Source organism: Micromys minutus, assembly GCF_963924665.1.
Source record: "Micromys minutus genome assembly, chromosome: 1".
In the NCBI taxonomy this organism is placed as follows: Eukaryota; Metazoa; Chordata; class Mammalia; order Rodentia; family Muridae; genus Micromys; species Micromys minutus.
Genome location: NC_137969.1, coordinates 220,922,228 through 220,948,184, shown reverse-complemented (window position 1 = coordinate 220,948,184; position 25,957 = coordinate 220,922,228). Strand labels below are relative to the sequence as shown.

The 25,957-nt window shown below is 43.0% G+C and overlaps 1 protein-coding gene across 1 annotated transcript in view; it reads right to left on the bottom strand.

Annotated features, from left to right (window-relative positions):
- Positions 1-25,957, bottom strand: part of SYNE2 (spectrin repeat containing nuclear envelope protein 2) — a 259,839-nt gene that overhangs the window by 114,022 nt on the left and 119,860 nt on the right. The window contains exons 50-60 of the mRNA XM_080930654.1: positions 24,778-24,922; positions 23,168-23,386; positions 17,490-17,755; positions 14,881-15,049; positions 12,910-13,065; positions 9,980-10,120; positions 7,662-7,844; positions 6,878-7,015; positions 4,640-4,825; positions 2,771-2,893; positions 1,324-1,506 (exon numbers count right to left, since the gene is read on the bottom strand). Coding sequence (XP_080786780.1) covers positions 1,324-1,506; positions 2,771-2,893; positions 4,640-4,825; positions 6,878-7,015; positions 7,662-7,844; positions 9,980-10,120; positions 12,910-13,065; positions 14,881-15,049; positions 17,490-17,755; positions 23,168-23,386; positions 24,778-24,922 — 1,909 coding nt within the window. The remainder of the gene's footprint in view (positions 1-1,323; positions 1,507-2,770; positions 2,894-4,639; positions 4,826-6,877; positions 7,016-7,661; positions 7,845-9,979; positions 10,121-12,909; positions 13,066-14,880; positions 15,050-17,489; positions 17,756-23,167; positions 23,387-24,777; positions 24,923-25,957) is intronic.

Sequence of the window (25,957 nt, the reverse complement as noted above, 5' to 3'; positions counted from 1 at the left end):
TAAGATAGAAGAGATTAAAAATGATCCACCAAATTTGATACTTTTTACTTCACTTACTGAGTATTTTTTTAAAAGGTACAGTGAATGCTAGGTCACTTTCCCCTCTGTTAGTATTGGGCGAAAAATGACACCAGTTGATTAGTAGCCACGTCAGAGGCCAGAGGATTGTTAAGCCTCAAATTAGGGAGAATCGGGTCCCCCACCTTTAGAACAGGATGTTCACATTAGTGCAAGAGGAGTTTTAGAAGAAGATACAGCCCTTTCTGGAGCAAGAGACACGGTTTCTGCACAGTGTGAAGAGGAGTTCAAGGGTCTTTTAACAATTTTTGTTGGCCTAGGAATATAAACTCTGATGGCTCTGGCTTGAGACTGGTGGAGTAATAAAACTTACAGAGGATGGGGAACCCTCCTAGAGGGATGGGAAGATGTTATCAGAACATACTGATCCCCAGGATGGAAAAACACCAGAAGATTCTAGAACTAAAATTCCTGCCTCATTGCACAGGAACTAACCCTGACACAAGGTAATTTTGGTCCTCCATTGACTCTTTGGACGGACACAGGTCTCCCTGAGATGGTAAATGGCCCGGGGGTACCTGTGCCTGGTGTTGGGGAATACACTGGGCATTTAATCCACAGTAAGAGTGATTGAAGTGGACAAGGAGAACACTACGTGTTGCATACTTAACGGGTCTGCAGTCTCCCAGAGGCCGAAGTGCCTCGATTAGGTTTGTATTCTCTTTTCCTTGTTTCACACACAGAGGTCCTTACCAGCAGAACTAACAAATGCTAATGTTCTCAACCAGAGCAAAGGTAGAAAACATAGAGGTGAGGGAGGGAAGCTTATTTACTTATTGAAACTAAATGCCACCTCTTGAACAACTGCTTTCAATTAAACTTGAAGACTACAAAGGATAGTTTTAGTTTTTGTTTGTCAACTTGACACAAGCCTGGGTCATCTGGGAAGAGGGGACCTCCATCAGACTCACCCATAGGTAAGTCTATTGGGCATTTTCTTGGTTGACGCTTCATGTGGGAGGGCACAGTCTATAGGGAGCAGTGCCACTCATGGATAACATAAGAAACGTGGCTGAGCAAGCCAGTAAGTAGTATCTCCTCTATGGCTTCTGCTTCAGCTCTTGCTTCCAGGTTCCTGCCTAGGCTTTCCTCAGTGAACTATGACCCAGGATATGCAAAGCTAAGTAAACCTTTCCTCCCCAAGCTCTTTATCCCAGCAATTGAAGCCAAAGGACAAGAAGAATGCAGCCAACTTTTACTGGACATTTTTGTACACTAAGTTGACTCTTGTTATAAGCCGCTCACCTTCAGTAACTCGTTTTGTTCCTGAGTCACATTTTCCAAGAGTTTCACATCTTGTAAAAGCTGGTTTGTCCTCTGAAACACAGGCAGGGGTTTGCTTCCTGTCTGGGGTAGCTTCAGTTCCACTTGGTAAGTCATTATCTCAGCAATGGTCTTTTTCATGGGATGGATGTTTTCAAGTATGACCTTAACAGCAGCAAGGAAGTCCAGTACAGAAATGAAAACAGAAACAAAAACAAATAAACAAACACCCCCAAAAGCCAATGCAAATTTACTTAGTGCAAATTAAAATTTATAATTTATTACTGGTCTTTAATATGCAATTTCAATTAAAATGCTTTATCTTTAATTGCGAGTATATGCAAGTGCTAGAAACCCAACTCAGGCCCTCTGCAAGAGCAATACGCTCCTAACCAGTGACATCTCTCCAGCTCTGTAGTTTTAATTTCCTGAATTCAGATTTGAGGTATGGTAGTGGTTAAGGGTCTTAGGAAAGAATGTTTGGGGAAGGACTAACTTTCTAAACACTATATATCATCATTCAAACAACCGGTTCCTAACTCCCTCCCCTCTCTTCTCAATATGGGAATGTGACTTAGTTCTATATTCTGTCACTAGATAGGTCCTGAATCTTCCAAAGCAACTGAACACAAGTATCTGGTCAAATTAAACATTATTACCCACTTCAAAGCTAATGACTTCATTTCACCCTACAAGGGAAGTACTCCAACCTCCATTCCACAGGCAAGGAAACTAGGTTCCCAGCAGGAAGCCCCAATTAGGTTTAGACAGCGTGGCAGGAAGATTAGAACTCAGGTCTGCCTGATCCCAAAGTGCCTGCTGGAGATCACAAGTCTGTATATTTGCTGAGATACTGTGTGTGGTTCTTCATTAATTGTAACTTAGCTAATGGCCTCAGTACTGAGAGGGGGGGGGGTGGGCAAAAATCCAGGAAATATTCAAAGCCAGTAAACATGATTGCTTGGATCAGAAACTCCACACTGGCTCACAAAAGTGCTCAAGGTCTTGGGAGGACACAGCTTAAATGATAGAGCAACCTACAGAAAAACTACTATTGCACAAGGAATGCCAGAAATAAGATTTAAATGGTTTTCATGGAGCTGTGACTAAGAGCACTGGCTGTTCTCCCACCTAGGTTCAATTTCCAGCACCTACATGGTAGTTCGTTCCCAGGGGATCCTACACCACCTTCTGGCCCCCAAAGGGCACTCTGTGCATGTGATACTTAGACATGTTTGGGAAAACACTCATATCATTCAATAATTAATAACACAAAAATATATCTTCATATATATATTTACAGCTAATCCCAATTCCAACTGTATTACTCTAACGGATCCAACACATTGGATCAAACTCTATGGTTATATATTTTTAGGTAGACAGTAAGTATTATTAAAAAAAATGATAAAAAATAATTCATCCAAACCTCCCCATGCTTGAGATGTTCTTCGGGTGGAAAATCAAATATTTCTTTGGATAACAGGATAGCCTTGATCTTTGCAACCTTTTTCTCCATTGCTTTAACTTCAGACTCAATCGCGACCACATCCTAGAGTGTAGACACAAGACAAGCTCCTGTATTCCACGCTGCACAGTAATAATCTGTAACTCACAGTACACTGTTACCCTCCACTCTCAGAGCTAACCAAAGGGTGTTTGCCACCTATTCCGCTTAATAGCTACGTTTCACACACATAGGTGATTGTATGGCTTTTGATAGAAAGCATTAGTCTAACCTGAAATAGGAAGCATTGTGGAAGCCAGGTGTGGTGCCACACATATGTCTGCGAGTTCGAGGCCAGCCTGGTCTATAGAGCAAGTTCCAGGACAGCCATGACTCTTTTACATAGAAAAACCTTGTCTTGAAAAAAATTAAAAAAAAAAAAACACAAAACAAAAAGGCACTGTGGAGTCAAACAATTATTGGGTCACTTTTCAGTTGCTCAGGAGAACAAAGGTTGGCGGGCTTCCAAGCCAGCTTCTAAAATAAACTCTTGAGTATCTACGAATATCTTTAAATTTATCTTTGGAATGTGTTTAAATATGTAAACACAAGTAGGTCTGGCATTTTGGAAATTCTCATTATTTTAAGTAGAAAAAAAGAAGATAAAGTCCCCCTTAAACTAACAGCCAGAAGCTGGAAAAGTGCCTGGGTTTTCTTACCAACCCCGTAAGGAGCTCCTGCAGAGCAGAGTGCTGCTGAGAGATGTCATAACCTACTCAGATGATTTTCAACACTAAATCTCTTGTCTAACGGTTAATTTTCTCAGCGTCAACGTCCGTAACTGGGCCAAGAATCTTAAATGAAATTCTAGAAGAAAAAGTTGAAATATGTGGGGGACACCCACATGGTGACGTGCTCTGAGCACCGAGAGCACTTGGGTCTGGGCTTAGAGGTCAGAACAGATCGGACATGATGATAAGGGTGCAGTTGACAAGAGAGGCTTTGAAAATGACTGAGAAAGGCTGAAGGCTTAGGATTATAGCAGCTGGGGTTATTCAATACTGAAGAAAATGCTAGCGCTGGAAGTAACAGCGTTAAAGTACAGTAATTACTTATAGAAACATAGCTAAATTATGACAAATGAAATTACATTAAAATGTACTTCTTCTTCCTAGTATTATTATTATTATTGGGTTTTTTACTCTTGTGTAGCCTTGGCTATCCTAGAACTCACTCTATAAAACAGTCTAGCCTCAAATTCATAGAGATCCACCTGCCTCTGGCTCCCAAATACTGTGATCAAAGGCGTGTGCCACCATCACCCAGCTTAAAATATATTTTTTTTACCTACCATTTAAGAATCTATACCAAACTATAAAATGCATTGTAAAGTCATTTCCTTCAAAGATCACAGAAGCATGCTACCACGGCTTCCATAACTAAGAACTGACCCCAGTGAAAAAAAAGTACTGACAAAAAAATGTATAATTTTAAGCAAAAAATGTTTAAAATCTGTACATTTATCTTTGTTTTGTAAAATAAAGTTGTTTTATAAAAAAAAAAAAAAAAAAAAAAAAAAAAAAGAACTGACCCCAGGAATCGGGTCAGAGAAGAAAAATAGCATGCATATTTATCAGGATTTTTCCTACCCCAAACTAGATCACTTCTGAGTGAAGGATAGGCATGTGACTCTTGCTGTTGTTGTACAAAGTAAAATGTAACCAAAGAAATAACAACAATTAAAAATGTATCTGCTTGGTGCTTTTGTAGGATTGAGGGGGTGATTCCTGGCAGATGTGCCAAATGAACAGTACACAGTACACAGGAACCCAGGGCTTTTTAGTCACTTACATCTGCCACCTGCTGGGCGTGTGGGAGGGCCTCCACTATCTGCTGCTGTAAAGCTGCTACCTGGTCACTTAACTCGTGGATGGTCTGGATTAAGTCATCCGTTTCAAAAATGATCGACAGGTCTTCTAGGTCGGTGAAAATTGAATGTAGAAGGCTGTGTTTCTGCTCAGAATCTTCCAGAGCCATCTAGATAAACAAGAAGGAGAGTCTGATAAAATCCATCAAGTACAGAACCAAGAGAATGTAATGAACCAGCATCACGGAAATCTGAAGTAGGTGCGGTGGTGTGTACCAGTACTCCTCCTACTGAGGAGTGGAAGCAGGAGGCTCAGAGATGCCATACCAAGTTCATAGTCGGCCTGGGCTTCACGAGACTGCCTCAAAAGATAAAATAAAAGGGGGGGGGGCTGGAAGTATAGAGAAGTCTCAGTGGGTAAGAGCACTTACTGCTCTTGTAGAGAATCCACTTCAGTTCCCAGCACCCACAGGGCTGCTCACCCTACTGTTAACTCCAGCTCTTGAGGATCTACTGCTCCCTGGTGGCCTCCACTGGCGTGTACACACAGTACACTTAGATACATGCAGGCAATATACTCATAAAAATAAATAACTCTTTAAAAAATGGTGACTCATAAAACTGACTTGAAATAGAAAGTTAATATGATCTAGTGATATAGAAAATTAGCCCAAGGTGTGTGTGTGTAATCAGGGATAAGGAACAAAAGGAATCACATGCAAGGACAAGAAAAGGAATAAGTGGGCAAAACCAGACAGCAGGTCTCATAGGACAAAAATGTGGCATCAAATCTCCACTGTCAGAAGAGACCGGTCCTCAAGAGAACACTATGCCACCTTAAATATATAAAGGACTCAGACCATCTTTGAGGTCCGGTTACTATGGAAACTTATGAAAGAACTCCTTAGTGACTCTTTCTCAGGACCTAATAATGAGAGGAAGAAAGCCTACCTTTATAATCCACCCAGTCAGTACCAGGCACCAGAAAACCCCTGGCAGCCATGGCCCCAAGAAGAGAAACACTTCCATTGGCTCTGTCCCTCTGACTGGCACAGAGAGGAATGCTTAGAAGGTCAGCATCTTCTGAGGCGTGGCATGTTAGACTCGACTTCTATTTCTAGTGCCAGGTAATAATAGTGCCTATTATACACGTAGTTGTGTATAATAAAACCAAAGACATTTATTTATACGGCTATGTTCCAGGCTCAGGCCTAGCACAGATGGGTTTCTGCTCACAGAACCACAAGGGTGCACCTGAGAGGCCATCTGGAGCACGGGGCTTTAGAAGGCCTCTCTCCTGACTGAGGAGAGGTTGTCAGTGGTTGCTGAGGGAGGAAGTATCACTTCCTTCACTGCAGTAACCTCTGACAAACTGCCCATGCTCCCATTAATACTGGGCATACTCAGGCTGGGTTGGTTTATTTTTTGTTTTAAAGACATAAATGTAGGACAGAACTTGCTGGAAGATGAAGATTTTCAATGTGAGAGTGAAGGGGTTGAAAAGAGCAATGGCGGGGAACATGACCAGGATCATTATATAATGCATGTATAGAAATGTCCAAGAGCAAACCAAAAATAAAGTCATATAAATGGGGCCTTGTACGTAGCTCAGAAGATTGGTTGTCTCCCCTGAATGAAACCCTGGCTTTGATCTCAGCTCCACACAAACAAGGTAATCTCCACACGGGGAAAGCAGAGAAGCAAAAGGATCCGAAGTTCAAGGTCAGCCTCACACTTGGCAAGTTCTAAGCCATGCTAGGACATAGGAGACATCCTACAGGTTTTCTTTCAGAGTCACTGAAGCTGCTGAGCTCAGTTCTCGGACACAGCACTGATGTTAGAACCAGAGGCCACTCTGGAGACCTGTTCCCACAACTCTATCAATATGATGGCTATATTCTTCAAGGCAGCAGGAGGATCTATGGTCTATTACTCAGAATCCTTGGAGTTGAGTGCGTGTGACAGGTGGTGCATTCGTAAGAATGACCATCTCATTGCCTTAGTCATGTGACATGACCTAATGGACAGCGTGGCTATCTCATCTCATTCATAAGATGGCCATCACATTGTCTGGGCCACGTGACATACAAAAATGAGCAATGTATGGTCAGTGATAAGGATGCATCTCAATATGGATGGCAAAAAGCCCAGCTGCTGCTGACCGGGTAGCCCCTCTTCACTCTGTCAGTCCTCAGACATGGTGGGAACATTGGAGGTCCTACCTGAAGGGTGCTGGCACGGTGACTCAGGGTCCTTGAAGAGTCATAGCAGGCAGGATTGGCCAGCAAACAACTGGTCTTTTCTATCCACACCTCTGTGCTCCTCAGAAGATCACTGTATTCTTCCATCTTGACCGTGGCCTGTGGGCAGGGAAGAAATGGAAAGCAAGCTTGTTGAAGGGTAATTACTGGGTTGGGAGCTAACTACTGTTGGTCACTGGCATTCCAGGCCTTTGGGTCTTTATCATGGCTGAGGACACAGGTCCACCGGCTCCAAGTGAAAAACCTTCCAACTTGTCCTCCACAGGTAAACGGGGTTTAAGGACTTCCTGTTAAAGCCTTGACAAAGGTTCCCACTCAGTGCTTCAAATAGCCCAGTCCTGAACACAGGGCTTGTGCTTTCTCCACAAGTTCACTCCCTGACCCTATCATATCCCATTTCAGGATCTTGTCCTGGCTGGATCACATTGGAGCTTGCCAAACACAGATACTATTTAAGGGTAGAGAAGGACCTTGTTCCCGAATGGCACATTGCGTGCTCGTGCCAGACTTCCCAGGCTCCGGAGGCAGCATGGCCTACATGCCCATTTCTGGGTCCTCATTTACCTCGGGAAACATGACTGCCTAGACTCCTGCTGACATCTCACTCTGCCACCTAGAGAAGGGGAGGAAGGGTGGCCACAACATGACACCAGTGGCTGCCTCTGACTGTCGCCCTTTGTTTGACTTTGTTTAAGCCCTCCGTGGAACCACCGTGCTGTGCGGCGGTCCGTTTTCATGGCCGCACCTTGTTGAGCTGCGAGGTTCTGGATTCTGCTCTCTGGGATACTTGCTGATGTTGCTGGAAAGGCACCATCAAGTTCTCCATCCATTCTTGAGCCTGTCCTGGGTCCTGCTCAACAAAGTCCTGAACCTCAGAGTCCAGCTCACTCAGCTTGGAATGCCAGAGGTCCAGCTCGTCCCATATTTTCTGGAGAAGGAAATGCTAAGTTAATTTAAATGAAAATGCCACGAGGGGGTAGTGACTGGTTTACACACGGCACTTGCGTTTGGCAACACCAAGACAACAGGGCACATCGGTTCATTCACAGTCGGCAACTGTTTGTTGTCTAACCTGGGACTCGCTTTCTAATTCTAACCAGATATACTTCAGTACAAGCGGGCTATCATAGGACAGGAAGACCTAGATGGTAACCAAGGATAATTAATAGTAGACAAAGTCCATTGAGCCCTAAATGAAGAAAGCCAGGAGGTCCACAAGAGGTTTTAAAAGGCTGTTTAATGGGGAAGTGATGATGTATTTATTCCTTAGTCTCAGCTCGTGGGAGACTAAAGCAAGACGATTTCCTAAGATCAGGAATTTTTGGCCAGCCTGGATGCCAGTGTGAATTCCATCTCCCAAAGCAAATACAAATAAAAATAAAAAGGGCAATTTAGATTTATCTGTCTGTGTATACATGGACAAGGACACATACATACATACACACATACACACACACATATATATACACACATATACACACATACATACATACATATATACATACACACATTCACACACACATATACACATACATATACACATACACACATACATACACACACATACATACACACATACACACATACACACATACACACATACATACACACATACATAAGACATAAGACAACTTAAAGTACAGAAATAAAATTAACAACAATGTCTACTGCATAGGAATTGGCAAAGTGTCAGAAAGTTCTCAGCATGCATTAGCTTTTGACAGCTGCTTGACTCAAGAAACTAATAGGTTGAATTCAAATCAGACCTTGTGTGGGCAGAGGGAGATTCCAAAAGTAAACTTTTCAAATCTCACCTAATAACTAGCTTGGGAAAACCAAACCTGACTTTCTAGGTCTGTTTCCACTGCTTAAGAACCAACCTTGGCTGGGTGGTGGTGGCACACACCTTTATTTATTTATTTATTTTTAACAACTTTATTTTAAAAAAACAAAGATAAATGTACAAATTTTAAGCATTTTTGCATAAAAGTATACGAATACATTTTTTGTCAGTGCTTGGTTTTTTTGTTTTTTGTTTTTTTTTTAAGGTTTGATAGGCCACACACCTTTAATCCCAGCACTTGGGAGGCAGAGGTAGGCAGTTCTCTGAGTTTGAGGCCAGCCTGATCCAAGGAGTGAGTTCCAGGATGAATTTACAGGCAGGGGTTAACTTGGGATGTGGACGTAGAATAATTCTCATCTACACTTTTACCTAAAAAATTATTTCCTAAGCAATTTCACAAGAGAAATAAGAGTAGATAGAGTTTTTGTGTTCCCATTTAACCTTGGCAATCTTAAGAAAAACTTACTAATTTTCAGTCCTAACCGATTCACTTTTCATTTCAGTCTTCCCACAGAAAGATCCTATTGTCTCTTTATTTGTGGGAATGCTATTTCCCAGTCTGAGGCTGTCAGGAGCCAGGGGCCAGTGCTGGTACATCAAATGCCAAGAATAATACTTTCAATGCACCTGAGCTTTCGAGCCTCTGTGACAACCTCTCTTTTCTGATGCTCCAGTGATCTGTTTAGGTGAGTGAGTGAGTGAATGAGTGTGTGTGTGTGTGTGTGTGTGTGTGTGTGTGTGTGTGTGATTGAAACGTCCCAAAGCCAAAGGAAGGGATCCTGACTTCACCTCTGGGACCCCTGCTCCTCTGCTGGTTCCGTTTGCCTGTCTATTCCATCCATCCATCCATCCATCCATCCATCCATCCATCCATCCATCCATCCAGAGAGACAGGACCTCAGTCCATGCTGGCCACACACTCCCTATGTAGCCAGGGATGACCCTGATACCTGTTCCCACTCTCTGAGTGCTCTGACTACAGGCATGTGCTACCATGCCCTGTTTTATGCTGTGCTGGGGCTCACATCCAGGGCTTTGTGTGCGCCAGACCAGCACTCTTACAGCTGAACCTCCTTAGCCCCACTTCCAGTTCTTGGAGCTTCAGATCTATCCAAAGGACTCATCTTGGGCTGACTGAGCAGTTCCTGTCTGGGATGTGGGGACAGGGGTGAGACAGAATACCACGTGCCGAAGCCACTTTAAGGGGGTACTGATATTACCTTCTGGATTTCATGAGCTTCCTCAATGTTTCTGCTTTTCTGTTGCAGCATTTTTTCAATACAGCGAAGCCCACTGTTAATGCTTTCTATTTTCCTCCTCATGACACTCGATGGTGAGCTCTTGGAGACTTCACTGCTCATCTGTGACAAGGCAGAAAGTCACAGTTGGTTTGTACAGTTTCAGCTCTCCACTCTGAATAGTACTCTCCCTTTTAACTTGAAAATGTTTGAACATGGAGTGGGAGGGGGCTCCAAACCATACTGTCATGGTATTAGTGACAGGCTAGAAAAGCAGACTAGCCTTTCTGTGTTGGTAGCAGTGTTTCCCGACCTTTTCAATATCATCTAGACGTATGTTCATTCAAATAAGTAAAACTTGTGTTATATTCGGAAGCCCTACTGGGGGGCTCTTTGAAGCATCAAATGACTCATAGAGAAGTTCTAAGAGAAAAGGCTTCCTTAGACATGCTGAACTTCATAAGAAAATCTTCCACACAGCTCTGTGTTGAACATGATCAACTTTATCCGTAGGCCAATTTAAAACAACTATAACCTCCATTTCCCTACTCAGCTAGGTAAAACCTCCTCAGACTATTTCTTAGGGACGGAGAACACTGGTTTTCTCTCTGCTGTTTCTACTGTGACTTCCTAGCAACCAGAACTCTGGCTATTGAGCACAACATTTTTTTTTTAATATAAATGATTTTCTTAAGAAATAACTACTTGTGCTAGGGAAGATTAAGAGTATTGAATATATTGTTTCTCCAAAGGCCTGGCCAGCCTGTTTACTTATTTTATGAGCTACTGTTGATAAGTAGCCGTAAGATATCACACAATACTATATACACAAGCTGATGCAGAAACTACACCAGTGCAGATAAGGGTGTATTTGTAGAAGTTGAAACCCAGGCTAATGGCTAACTCAGTGCTAAGGCCACACACTAAAGTGTTGGTAGAACTTGACCCTAGAAGCCTCCAGTTGGTTCTCAGTGGCAAGATCTTGTCATACTGTGAGCTGGTAATACCTTCATATTATATGTTTATTCACAGATCATAAACTGCAATAAAGATCACTATATTAAACATCGATTTAATATTTTAGCTTTGTTTTATGTGTAAGGGTATTTTTCTTCCTGTATGTATGCATACCACATAGGTGCCCAGTGCCTGAGGAGGCCAGAGGAAGGCATTAGATCTCTTGGAGCTGGAGAAAAAGATGGTCGTGAGACACCATGTCCTAGGGAATGGACCAGGGTTTTCTGCCAATAGCAAGTCTCTGGCCTCTAAACTCAGTTAAATCCTGTATACACTTTTTAAGTTAATTAATTTTTACTATGTAATACAGTACCAAACAATGAGGTTACCTGATATAACAGGGAGTCTCTTGATTGAAATTCATACTACCATTTAGACACGCAAGGCTAGATTATGATGCAGGGTAAGTAGTCATCTGAATTACAGACATGATACCGTATGTGGCTGTGGCCTGGACCCATGAACTTCCTTAAGACTCATGACACAGTCAAAATCGTTCCGTTTGTGAAAAACGTGTAAGTTCACCATGGAAAGCTTCACCATTAAACATGAGAGACTATTTTTTTTTTTAAATTATCAACTTGCTTGGTAGGAATTTTCACATAAAGTTATAAAAATATCACAGAGTTTCTTTCAAAATATTTGATAGTCTCAAAAAAAAAAAAATAACAATCCTTGAGCTAAGTTCCAATAGGTTAGTATATTAAATCAAAATATCTGTTCTAACATATTAGGAGATTGAGTGCTCATATACAAATCACATGTTCTGAGAAATACGCCACAGAATTTAGTTAGTGACACCTACTAGCATCTGAGGGGCTTGTTTGTTTCCTTTGTCTCACCTTGAAACCCAAGCAGGCCTCCAGTACACAGCACTCTCCTGCCTTAGCCTCTGGGGTGCTGACGGGACAGTGTGAGTTATCATAGCCAACACAAGCGTCTAAGGTTGAAATCTGATTCTTGGATGCATCTCTAGTTTATAAGAAAATCTATATAGCTCTATATCCATACAGTGGGTTGTACAGTATAACCAACTTTATTCTCAGGCCTCTTTAAAAACAAAGGTAATCTCCACTTGTCTACCTTCTAGGCAAAACAACCTCCTCCCCACAGCTACTTCTTAGAAACAGAGAGCCCTGTTTTTCTGCGTGATGTTTCTAGTGGCGGTCTGTTTTACTTATCAAAGGATGGGAATTTTAATCTTTAAAGACAAAACATAAAACCCTCCTGTGAACACGGAACCAAACACAGTTTTCTTCAGTTGATCTGAAATACCTAATAAATACTTGCTGAGTGAGCCTGTTTCCAGCACAGTGGAACAATACACACCCTTTCTTCAGGCCTGCACTCTAAGGTGAAAAGGTTTTCTCAGGATGCTTTGTGAGAACTACATCCACATCACCGTTAAACAGACACTGCATGCTAAAATGCTATCAAGTGAGCAATGAAATCTACAGTCCTGCCCTTGGCTGTTCTTTCACTGTTTGGGGGAAGTGTTTTTTAAAGCAAAATATTATACATGTCCCCAGTTATTAAAGATCTTTAGAATAAATAATAATGTAAAAACATAATAATAATAATAATAATAATAATAATAATAACAAGCCAAGTTAAAGATAACATGAACTATTAAAATGTAAAGGGGAAAACTAAGACAACTGGTGGGGGAAAAAAAAAGGAAAGATGATCTGAAACTCCGGTACCTACACACTTTATTTCTAGCTCCTTCATTTCACTACTCAATACGTGAACTACATAAAACCAAGCAGACTGAAAGTAGGAAAATTAAAAGTGACAATCAGAGGATATTTTCATATCCATTCACCCACCCTGATCACCACAGCACCACGCACATACACGTGCAAGCATGCACACATCGCACACATCCTCACTACCTTCTCGTCGGCATCTTCCAGGGCTCTCCTGCATTCTTCCACCTGGGATTCGATCTCCGCAGGGACTATGCTGTACATCTCGGAATACTTGATGCGCAGTTTTTCCATAATGCTCTCAAAAGTCAGCTTGCCTTTCTGAAGAATGCTCTGCAGCTCCTAAAACCATCAACAGAGTCTCAATACTTACAGGACCTGGGAAAAAGTTTAGCCATAAAGAAAAGTGAAAGTAGAATTCCAGAGTCCTCTCAATTTAAACAAGCCAGCTTTACATGACAAAACCTCCCTATTGATACAAGCAGATTAAGCCCTAGAGATAAGGGAGTTTAGTCAGACTAGTCTTGCTAATTCGTAAAAATTGAACTTAATAGCTCTTCATGGTGTCAGACTCTTGTGCCAGAAAAGACATCAGAAAAGCCTCTGCTTCTCCAGCATGTAGGATAGACTGCATCTCAGTAGCCTCCAATCAGCTAAAAAGTAACAAGTGGCCAGAAGTTTCAAAGGTTTTTCCGAGTTGTTATTAACTTGTTGCTATTTCTACTTCTTCCTACATTATCATCATAATGAGGCAAGGCCATCGAGAGACCCATGCTCAAAGCAAAAGTGTCTGTTTCATGTAATTAGACAGCCAGGCAGAGCCCTACTCCTTTCAAAAGGGAGGGTTCCAGTTCCTGGTAAAGAATGTAGGTTTCAGGAGATAAAAGCACTCGGAACAAATGGTCCATTGGCTGTGGCCTAGAAACAGAATCTGATCTTCGTTCTCCTGCAGCATTATAAAGGAGAAACTCATCTGTTTGGGAAAGCTTTCCAAAGATGGAGTGGAAAGCCTACTTATTGACTTTTCTGGGCTTTTGTGTTTTTTAGCTCTCTAGTGACTGCCCAGAGTCCCAACCCCAAGGAACAATTCCCATTCTCAACCCTGTGACATTACACCCAGCTCCTGGTCTCCATCCTCAGACACACCTAGAGAGGGAAAGCCAAAGAGTAATGTAGTACAGTCACAGGTAGGGCGGTTGGGGCAGCATCCTGTTCTTCCACCCAGGCTGGTGACAGCTCTCAGTCCACAACTACTGACTGAGACAATGGCTTTCCAGAGAAAACTTATGAGAGAGACAGGAGGCTTCCCTTGTCAACACTATAACCAAGGGCTGTGTGGTTAACAAGAGCATGAGACTTTGCATAAAGTCCCCACAGTCAGGACATGAGAGACTGATCAGTGGTTCAGCGTTTTGGCTGCTTTGGAGAGGACGTAGCTTCAGTTTCCAGCACTCATGTGGCAGCTCACAACCAGATGTATCTCTGGTTCTCCAAAAAGCACTCACACACACATAGCCATAGACAATAAAAAAAGAGAGAAGGATCAATGATAAAGCGTTCTTGTTCCTCTTGCAGAGGAGTTGAATTTGGCTCATAACCACCCGATACTCCAGTTCCAGGGCATCCAACCCCCTCTTCTAGCAGACATGGGCACCAAGCATACCTGTGGTACACATACATGCATACATTTAGGCAAAACACTCATATACATAAAATATTAAAATAAGTGTATCTTTAATAATTAAATTAAAATTTTTTAAAGTTCCCGGAGTTATTTTTTGTACTAAGAATAGGATGAAAGGTGACTCTGAAGAAATGTGCTCTCAAAATGATCTTCCATGTACGCATACCACCTCCCAGACTGAGATACCACATCCAAACAAAAGAAGCGAATTCTTCATCTGAGGGCCAAGGCCTCTGATCACCAAACACACTTGAAACATGGTTAAAAATGGGTCTTCGAAGCTCAGAGTGACCTGCCTCCCAGCATAGCTTGAATTCCTCTCCATTTGCTAACAATGCTCATCCTCCCCAACTCTGCACACGATGTGCGGCCTGTGCACCTACTTCCTTTTTCCCTGGACCACCCCTCCAGCTCTGGCTAATGAGCTATCTCTTCCATAGGGCTTGAACAGGAGACCATTCACTCTTGCTTACCTCAAACTGTTCTGCTCTCTCTGGATGGCCTTCTGACGCCAAGTTTGGGAAAGAAGTTGAGATCTGTTCAAATAAATGCTTTACATCTTTTATTTTCTTTATGAAAGAATGCCGTGCCTGGATTTCAGCCTGGACTGGTTCCTTATTCTTCTGAGCTGTCTGAAGAAGCCTGAAATTACAACAAAATAGAACTCATAAAGAATTCGAAAAAGAACATTTTCCTCCCTAGGTGAAAAGTACCAGTTTTTACTGATGTGTTGTCAAACATACATCAAATACAGTTTAATCAACAGAGTCCCCAAAATCCTCATTCCTGTCTCCTCTGCATGTTCCAACTCCCATCTCTAGCTTCCATCTGCCGCACATGATCCCAGATCCCAGATGAAGTGACAAGTGTCATCAGCCATGGATGGTCTCTTTAGAACAGACATCCCCTACCAGCTCATTTCTCTTCAGCTGACCCATTTCCGGAAGGGACAACTGTGCGTGTGGTGGTGGTGCCTTTGCCAAGAACTATCTGGTATCTGTTACGTGGTAACACAATAGAAATCTATACTTGGTCCCTGCTCTCCAGGTCTGCTCTTCTTGATTCCCTTACAGAAAGGAATACAATGAAATCACTTGTTTGACTTTCTCTTTTTGAAATGGCGCTTCATATGTAGTCCCGACTACCCTTGAACTTACTGCAGTCCTGTTCTTTTCACTCCCATAAATGCCGAGTTTATGGGTGTGTGTAATTACCTGGCCAAAAGTCTGTTCTCACACTTGACCTAAGGCCTTATTCCTGAGACAGAGCTCTTGTACTAAGCAAGTCTCTTGGTGAACTTCTGGATAGCCTCACAGGGTGAGACTGGAGGGCTGGGACTATCTGCATCACCCTCGTCCCTATCCCTACAGAGGGGAGATGACTAGAGGAGGCTGAGCTGACCACGTTTGCCTAATTGGTCAATGTATGTAGATTTATGTCAAGGCAATACATGATTGGACAGGGAGAAGAGGTGGAAAAAAGAAGAGGAAATGGAAGGGGAGGAGTCAGGGAAGAAAAGGGAAGAGGAGGAGCAAGAGGAGAAGGAGGGGAGGACAGAACGGGAACAAGAGGACAGTTCACAGAAAGCGAGAGGGATTTCTCAGGAGGAGAATAGAGAGTGAAGTGGTAAATCTGCCCAAAATAGACCACAGTTTGTTTTTCTAATTACTGAGTCCTGTTTTCATTGAATGGGTTTGAGTAAAAGAGGAAAATGCAACAAATTGGCTATTAGGTTGAAAAGGATATTGCAACAAATGTAGCCCTCAGGAGCATGGAAAGAGATAAGGTCCGAGAGTGTCCAGACTGCTAAACAAGAGATGTACGGCAGGGTCCTGTGTTGTGGGTGCCAGGGAAGCGGTCCCATTCTCACACCCCTTGACCCACGTATCTTTTCACATTGTTCTTTTTTTTTCATATACATACATACATACATACATACATACACACACACACACACATATATATATATATGAGCTGTCTTCAGACACACCAGTAGAGGGCATTGTATCCCATTTCAGATGGTTGTGAGCCACCATGTGGTTGCTGGGATTTGAACTCAGGACCTATGGAAGAGCAGGTCGTGCTCTTAGCCACTGAGCCATCTCTCCAGCCCTCCACATTGTTTTTTATTTGTATCCTTCATTATAGTTTTCATTGATGAATCAGCAAACCTCAGTGTTTCCCTGAGTTCTGTGAGCTACTAAGGAAGGTTCTGGAGGAAGTTCCAGTAGCCAGACAGTCAGAAGCATGGCTGACATCTTGTGGTTGGCCCCAGAAGCAGGGAAGCTTTGTGAAACTGAATGCTCAAAGTTTAGAATCTGGGCAGGTAGATCACATCAGAACTGCAGAGACTCAAGTGGATATCAGTTGAGACATGCTCAGTATGTGTGAGTGTGTATGCGCGCGCGCGCGCGTGTGTGTGTGTGTGTGTGTGTGTGTGTGTGTGTGTGTGTATAAGACCCTTGACATTGGATAGAGCTGTTGAGTGACCAAGAATGAAGAGGAAACCACTGCTTTCTTCCTACCATGAGCGTATTCACTGCTGTGGCTTTTACAATAAACACAATGGAATTAGATGGAACTTAAAGGATCTTTAAAGGGGTTCACTTAAACATATTATGGCATATCAACATCATATATACATTATACAGGTATGTTTTAAATTTGACAGTCAAAGGCATGGAAGACAAAAACAATCTTCTGGTCAGTGACTCAGCAGAAAACAGTATCAGAGTGAAAAGCAAGGAAGAGGGTGATTATGTTTTCTGCTTCATGGTGAGATTAAAGTAGACTTTCACATTGGTCTTTATAATTCCCCACAATCAAAATTTCCTATAGTCAACAGGTATTACCAAAATGAAAAACAATACACATTTGAGGGGAAAACTCTGCAAGCAATTCATAAAGTAATATCAAAACGGAAACTGTGTATTTCCATTATGACCATTGACTTCTGCCCCCTGGCTTGTGCCCACTGGTGCTGACTCTGTCGGCATTTGCTACTTTCTAAAAATACTTTTTAACTTTGAACAGAAGCCATCGAGATCATTTCCTTAATAATCAACCTCTTTGTAAATCTCACCTGTTGCACCGTTCTTGCATAGACCTAATCTCCTGAAGTGCTGGGATGGCTTCCACAGTCTCAGTGCCTTCGGGAATGTTCTGGATACTCCTTACACGCTGTAGAAGGAGGGCCAGCAGCAGCTGCTGCTTCTCCATGCTCTCCTCATGCTGGCACAGAGAGTCCAACAGCTGACAGAGTTCCTCTGTGGGAGCTGCATCCTTTGCTTTGGAAATTTCTGGAAGGTCCTCCTGAAGTGTCTCTAAAATTATTGCTTCTCGTTCAATCTAATTGAATGAATGACAACAAAGAGAAAGCATGAAGATTTTTGAGATCTGAAATCTACCTGGTGGTCATGGTTTTTGTATCTCCTCTCTTAAAGGTATTCCTAATGCCGTATCCTCTTTCAAACGCATTATTCGCTCAACACAGCCGGGAACATGAGTCCTCTAAGATCAAGACTCTTGCAGCTCCCATATACTGCCCACGTAGCCGTGTGATTCCAATGAGGAAATTGTGAACGGGCTGGGGAGAAGCTATTGACTAGAGTGATTTATTTCCCCTTGAGGCTTCTGTTGGTTTGAACAGTGTTCCCACGAGGTCTACATGAGGTGCTTGGAATGGTCCCACCACGAGAGGCTGGGCTACTGTTGGATGCGGAAATTTTCCTACAAGTCTCTTTGGCTTTACTTTGAATGTCTACATCCTGCTGTAAAACTAAGCCTGGCAATTCGCTATGAACCTGACGCTTGCCAAAGAGAGAGCCACTGGGACTACTGAACCAAGCTGTGTGTATCAGCCACTGGTGTGTAAAGAAACGTAGAAATACGTAACTTATTACAACGCCTACCTAGAAACTAGGAATTCTGCCAGTCTGGACTCAGAACAAAGACTTGGCAAACAGCCTCAAAGGCTCCTGAACAAGGTAGCTCTCTGCTCCCCACCCCCATGCCTTGCTACAAGACTGTTTATATCATTCTGCCCTCCTAACTCTATGTTCAAACAGTGGCCCACCTTGCCATTAAAAATGACCACACCAGACAACTGCACCTATGTTGTCATGCTGATTGACATGGTGAGCCAGGCTGTGGATGAACCAGAGGTGAGAAATAAATCCTATGAAGATGCAAGAGCTCCCACATCAATTATTATAAGCTCCCAGAGTCCCCAAAGCCCAAGGCATACTTCTTTCCCAGTGTGAAGGTCAAATTGGTCAATCTTTCAGTGGCAGACAAAGAGAGATGTCATGGGACAGGGTTTCTTGAATTGTGGAAGTAATATATGGTACACTTAAGACTACTGTTCAAATCCATTATCAATAATGCTTCTAGTGTTTGCTGGGAAGAAACCAAAGCATCAGGAACAGGATGTAGTATCTGCTACCCTGTCTTAGGTTCTATAAAAAAGTGGGGTCCCTAGTTGCTCTACTATACCTGGTGCAGAGGGAGGGCATAGCCTCCCTAAGAAGTTCATCTACAGAATATGTGCTTCCCACAGTATTAAACCATGCTACAACTGGAAACCAGGCAGGCTAGACCTGGACTAGAGGATGGGATAGATCATTTCACACCTTCCCACTTAAAAGCAGCAGGCTAAAAGGAACCGCAACTTAGACAGGAGACTAATGGTAGAGCTAAGGTTTCTAAAATTATTGGGGTTGAAAGACCCTTGTGTGTAACCCAGAATGCAGTGGGGCATCTGTCACTTGGTGAGATGGCCACAAATGGGTGACCGGCTACAAAGAGTATCAAACAGCTTCCCTTTTCTGTTTCCTTCCTCCCACCTGTGCCACTTTACAAAATTAACTACCTGCTGGCGAGCCTAGTTTCTGGGCAAAGTTGCTGTAAGGTTGAGACTGAGAGGAAAGGCCCAAGAGAGAATGGGTCTTACTGGCAGCCAGACAAACAAACACTCAATGGGCAGCTGTGAGTCCAGCCACTCAAAAGCATCCTGCTTGGGTATAAAAACAAACACCCAGCACATGGGGAAATGCTCGGAGATGATGGAAGTGCGCTACAATTTTATTCTGTTGGTAGTCATGTATTGATCAAAACTCAGCAAGCTTCATGCTAAATTGATATAGAAAGTCCCTGGGCCAAGTAAACAGAGTAATAGGTACCGGCCCTCACCCTTGGAAAGTCTCTGCACTCTCTGGTGACTTTTCTTGGACATACACGCGCACACACACACACACACACAGTAAAGGAGATTGTAAGTTTGGGGACCTGAAGAAGCAGGAATGAATGAGGAAGTAGTGTTGAGACCCAACAGTATGAGACGAAGTCAGCTTCCCATCCCCAGCCATCCCTAAAGAAATCACTTTGCTCCAGCACTAGACGCTCCATTGCACCAACACCCCCAAAGCATAAAACCATTATTCTAAAAGTTGGCTGTTCTAGCATCCTATCTGTTGTTGTGATAAAAACACTCTGGCCAAAACCAGCCTGGGAAAGGAAAGGGTTTGCTTTGTCTTACGAATTAGGGCCACAGTCCATCAGGGAAGGAAGAGGGCAGGGAACCAAGCTGCTTCCTCCTGAGCTCTCTGGCTACCCTCTGGCTCACTCCCAAGCTCAGCTTGCTGCCTGACACAGCCAGGGGCCTCAGCAGGCTGGGCTAGGCTCTCCTCATCGGGACAGTCCCTTCCAGACACCACCACAGCTCAGTGTGATCTGAAAAGTCCCTCCATTAAGGCTTACTCAGATGGCTGTTCTGTGTAAAGTGGGCAGCTGGAGCTAACTAGCACATCAACAATGATATCAAGTAATAATGATATCAGTATCAATGATCCTACCTTAAAAAAAAAATACCGTGTTTTGTTAAAAGAGAAAAGAGACAAATCAAAAGGTAAATTGAGTTTTATTTTGAAAATTTATAAAATGAACGTTTAATTTTAAAAAAAAAAAAAACCTACCTACTCAAATTGTTTAGTCCATAAAGATAGTGGATGGTTATATTACAACAATTTAAAAATGGATGATTTTTATTGGTTAGTTATCGTATGGTTAACTTTGACTGTCTACTTGACCGTATCTAGAAGCATGAGAGGCATGCCCATGAGGGTTTCTCTAGATGACATTAGTTAATAGAGGTGGACGTCCTATGCCAAGCATGTGGCACCATTCGCTGGGCTGGGGTCTTGAATCTAGACGAGCACCAGTATCCATCACTGTCTTCTTCCTGACTATGACGTCACCTGCCCCCAGGAGCCATGACACACTGGACTTGTGCACTCTGAGCCCAAACCTTTCACAGTGGCACAAAGATCCCAGCAGTGCTCGCAGCCTCTCGCATGGCTGAAGCCTCTCACATGGTCTTACTTAGGTACAGGGGTGGAACCTTTTTTATCGAGTGAGTAAGATCTTCAACTGCATTAAGGCCGGGATGCAGTTCAGTGGCAGAATGCTTTCCCAGCATGCACAGAGCTCTTGGTTTGCTCTCTAGTAACACACACATCCATACCAACACCCACCACCCACACAGTCACACATCAGCTGATACACGATACACGCTACCCCTTAACCTAGGCGCTTAGCAATTAAACACAATATGTAAGTTTCAATCCTCTTTTGTTGCCTATGAACTTGGGCAAGTGACTCAATACCATTGAGTCCTATTGACTTCCTACATTGTTGCTAAAACTTACTCTGGTGGGGGAGGGGCATGTGACCATGTACACCCTCCCCCCAGCCCCACCAGGTTCTAAGGGAAACCCCTTTCTCTTGAAGTCCCAATAACAAATCAAAGCATGGTGCCACAGGAGTTCACCCTGGGACCCACTGAGTTTATTGAGCTTACTTACAGAGCATGTGTGAAGGATTACTGACAGGAACCTGGCTGACCCCAAAGCAGCCAGTGCTGGACAGTCTTGACCCAACCTAGAGGATGGCTTCAGGATCACCACACAGAGAGAGCCCCTTCCCCTAGTCTTCCTAGCCCACACACTCTAGCTCCTCTTCTAGACAGGCCTGAGGACACTGGCCGGTAAGGTAGAAAAACAGAGAGGAGTGCCTGGATACTCTGGCGTGGGCTAAATGACCCTCTCTCCACTCGTTCCTTCCAGGAAGGAATGTCAACAGTCACACCTTTTCCTACCAGGAGGGAATTCCAACACTCCACAGGCAAAACAGCAATGGCCTCTAGCAAAGAGCACAGCTACCCCACATTGATGGTTTGGCAGCCTGTCTGAGGACCGCCCTTCACATGGATACAAGAGCTACAAGCCAAGAACACTGTAAGTGCTCACTTCAAGAGCTGTATTACTGTCATTGTATGGTTTTATTTGTGCTGGCCTTTGGAGAAAAAAAAAAATCACAGTTGTTGGGCCAGGAATAAAGCTCGGTTGGTAGGAAGCCCTGGCATTGGCATCGCACGAACCAGGTATGGTAATACACATCTGTAATCCCAGTGCTTGGGAGGTAGAGTGGAAAGATTAGAAGTGCAACGTCATCCTCGGTGACATAGTTTGTGATGAGCCTGGGCTCCAGGCCTGTTTGAGTAATTAGGAAGAATCAAATGAGTAAGATTGAAATTAATATGATAGGACTTCAAATGGCCATGAAACAGCGGTGTGAGGAGACAGTAAGAGCTTGGAACCCGCCAGGGTTTGGATCTGAACAAGCACTCCACCTCAGCACGTACCTACTGAGTGTCCATTAGGTACGGGCATAGCTGGGCTGCCCGGTTATAATTGTAAGGAAGACCCCTTAGTATGCATTCAATGACCCACAGAGGTTTGCCACACAGTCAGTCTACAGTCGGGGCTCTTGGGCCACTACTTAAAAAAAGAAGAAATATTAATCAGAGCCTCAGTTTCCCTAAGTATCAAATGGTAAAGGTAGTAACTTCCTACGGGCAAGGCAAGGATCCAGAGTCACATGTCTGAACTGGTTTCTCGGCATGGGGTAGGGGCTTGGTGATCAGTGTCATAGTGGACTGGCAGCCAGAATAATTGACAGTTTCTTAAGAGTTTGAACATCCAAGAGACTTCTCACTGATTAAGCCCCACCAGCACCGCTGAAATGGCACTGATTTCAAGAATATTAAGTTCTAAGCGGGTTAATGGGCTAGAGTTGACTATGGGTGATCCCCCACCAATTACATTCAAACTCATTACATGCCCGTCCTCAGAAAATTCACCCGAAATTTTGAAATGAAGAAAAGAAAATTTTCAATTCATGTTCTGATTTGTACCTCATTTATCCTTGGCACTATGGAAAGATTAACAAATACATGGTCTCCTGTGATTTTTCATTTTCCTTCTTAATATATGTCACGCACAAGTCCCAAAGCATACCTAAGCTATCAACTGGGACTGACAGGTGTCAGAGAGGTCTTCTGAGACGCTTTTCAGAAAGCATAGAATTCCATATTTTTAGGCCCACACTTGACAACCATAACTAATTTCCATACTTAACAATTGGAGCTGATTTCCAATTAGCCAGGTATCATGCAGATTACTCAGTTCTAACCTCTACTGTAATAAACATGAAGGCAGATATTTTTAAGGATGAACTCATCTTCACCATGAGGGATTTTAAAGCTTCACCAGCAAGTAGTCGCCTTTTTAGTAAGAACTGCCTAAGGGCTGACAAGCTGGCTTAGTGGGGAAAAGGTGCTTGCTGCGAAAACCTGAAGGCCTGGGTTTGATCCACCTCGCCTGCCTCACTGCGAGCTTCAGGGTTGCCGCTGGAAGGACTCACCTCCTCACTGATGAACTTCCACCCAGTCTTCAGCTCTCCACCCCACTCCTGCCACTCTCTGGCAGTGTCCAGCAAATCCAGCCACCTCTCCCGCAGAGCCGAGGCCACTCCAAGCACACGCATGGCATCGTGTTCTGTGCACTTGTATTTCAGGGGTCTGAGGATCTGATGGAGTTTCACCAAGTCTTCTTTGGTTGACAGGAGGTTAGATGTTAGTGCCTTATAAGGAGAGAACGATATGAATGATGAAGTCTGGCACAGTTAAGGACAATTTTTTGTTTGTTTGTTTGTTTAAATGTTTTATCTCAGGAGGTTGTCCTGGTTGGTCTCGAACTCAGAGATCCTTCTGCCTCTGCTTCCTGAGCCCTGATACTAAAGGTATGTGGCACCATGCTGGCCAGTTAATGATTTAAATATTCTTCAGCTATGACAGGATTCAACCTCCTTTGAAAGTCACTTAGGGCCAGGGTGATTTACGCCTTACATTCTGCAGGAAATGGAGGGTGAGTGTGTGGAAGGGTGAGGAACTTAAATAACCCAAAAGCAAACTTTTCAGAGTTAGAAGATTCACAAAGGTAAAGATTTTGCCAGGCCACATACAGTGTTTACTATACCAACCAGCAGCAATATTTAGGAGTTCTTTGTTCAGTTTCTTTTTGGTAGATGAATGGCCTCACCTAAATCACAGTGTCGAGCCAGAAGCGATGACTCCCACCTGTCATCCCAACATTCAGAAAGCAAAGGCGGAGAGATCATAAGTCCAAGATCAGCTCCACGGCATGACTCTGCCTCAAAAACAAATATGTAACTAAGAAGCCCAAATAGGGGCTGGAGAGATGGCTCAGCGGTTAAGAGCACTGCGTGCCTCTTCCAGAGGTCCTGAGTTGAAATCCCAGCAACCATATGGTGGCTCACAACTGTCTGTAATGGGATCTGATGCCCTCGTCTGGTGTGTCTGAAGACAGCAACAGTGTAGTCACATAAAATAAATACATCTTTAAAAAAAGAAAAAATAGGAAGGAAAAAGAAACCCAAGACATAACGACACAACAGCACCGATTCTAACAGATGAAAATAAGCAAAAATCCAAGTTGCTTTGCAAGTTGAAGATGTATCCAAGTCGGAGGGTGTTTGCCTACTGTGTGCACAAAAGTAAACCACACAAAAAGTAAAGCCAGGCATGTAGGCTCATGCCTGTGACCTCAATGCTTGAAGCAGAGGGAGAGTAGAGGCAGGAGAAACTTGGGATACAGGAGACTTTGTTTTAAATAAATAAGTAACTTAGCATTGGTACAGGAAATGATCAAAACTGGACAAATGCGGTGACTGTTCTGTCACGGATCCAGTAGCACACCTCAAAACATCAGGAAAGAGAAGGTTTAGAAAGGTGGTCCGCAGGACAGGATGCCAGGGGTGGGGAGTGGGGGTAGGGACTGCATCGTGGATCTGATCACCTGAAGGGGTCAGATCATCTCCCACCCTCAGCCCCCGGTGGGGACACTTTCACTGGTGCTTGAAAACTCCTGTGGTTATAGCTGAGCCATGCCTCATGCTGATGCCACCAGTTTGTCCTCCTGGGACACAGAGGATCCACAAACTGATGATGTTACCTTGCTCTGTTCCAGGCGTGCTAAAGCTTCTTTGTAAGACCTGGGCAATGACGATGTGGACTGTCTGAGATCTGTCTCCATCTTCCTGAGCTGAGAGCAAATTTCTTCTCTCAGTTTTCTATAGCATTTGTAATTCTCCAGGCACCTGAAGAGGCAGTTAGAAAAATATATTGAATTTCATTTATCACTACAGCAGGTATCCCCTACACATACACACGTAAAGGGGTTTTGTTTGGTTGTTTTGTTTTGCCATTCAAGGCATTTAAACATTTTGATTGACTACTCATCCCCAAAGGTACTGATGGATGGCTTTAAACAGATAGAGTTGTCCTCAAAACACTAAGTTAGACAGGCAGACAGACAGACAGACACAGACAGAGGGGGAGAGAGGGAGGAATGGAGGGAGAAAGGAACAGGGAGAAGAAGAAATAGATTAAGAAATTGAGTTTTTTTTTTTTTTTTTTTTTTTTTTTTAATGTACTATCAATGATCTGCAAAGTAGGTTCTGGGAAAAAGCCATGTAACGTCCAAATGTCCACATTTGGATTCATATGTTTGGCTGTGTGTTTTAGAGAGTTACTTTAAATATAAAGAATTTACTAAAATCAGGATAAAAATCATTGCATAGTAAAAGCCTTTTATACATAATTGTACTTAATTTAAAACAGCAGAAAGACTATCTAAAAAACATGGTTAAGTAAATTGCAACAAGTCATCATAGAATTGTATATATGGATTGTGATTACTGTTATAAAACATTTGTTAGGACAAGAAAAATGGTGAATGTTTTATAGTAAAAAAAAAGTGGGAATAGTTTATATTTGTGATGTAATTTTTTAAAGCACTATAAAATTACATACAGTAAGTAGGCATTACCTAAATCCCCCGGTGAGAATAATTAAAAATTCTGTTTGGGGGAGTTAGAGTAGAGTTCAGCAGTGGGCGCATGCTCAACGCATGTATGACCTTGTGTTTACTCTCTAGTTAAAAAAAAAAACTAATGAATAACTTAAAATAAAAACTCTTACATCTGAAATCCTACCATTCATACTCAGGAAGCTGAGGCAGGGGGACTGCCTTAAGTTTGAAGCTATTCTGGTCTACATAGTGAGTTTGAGACAAGATGGTAGTTTCAAAACAACAGCAAGAACAAAATGAACAAAAAACACACTTACACTTT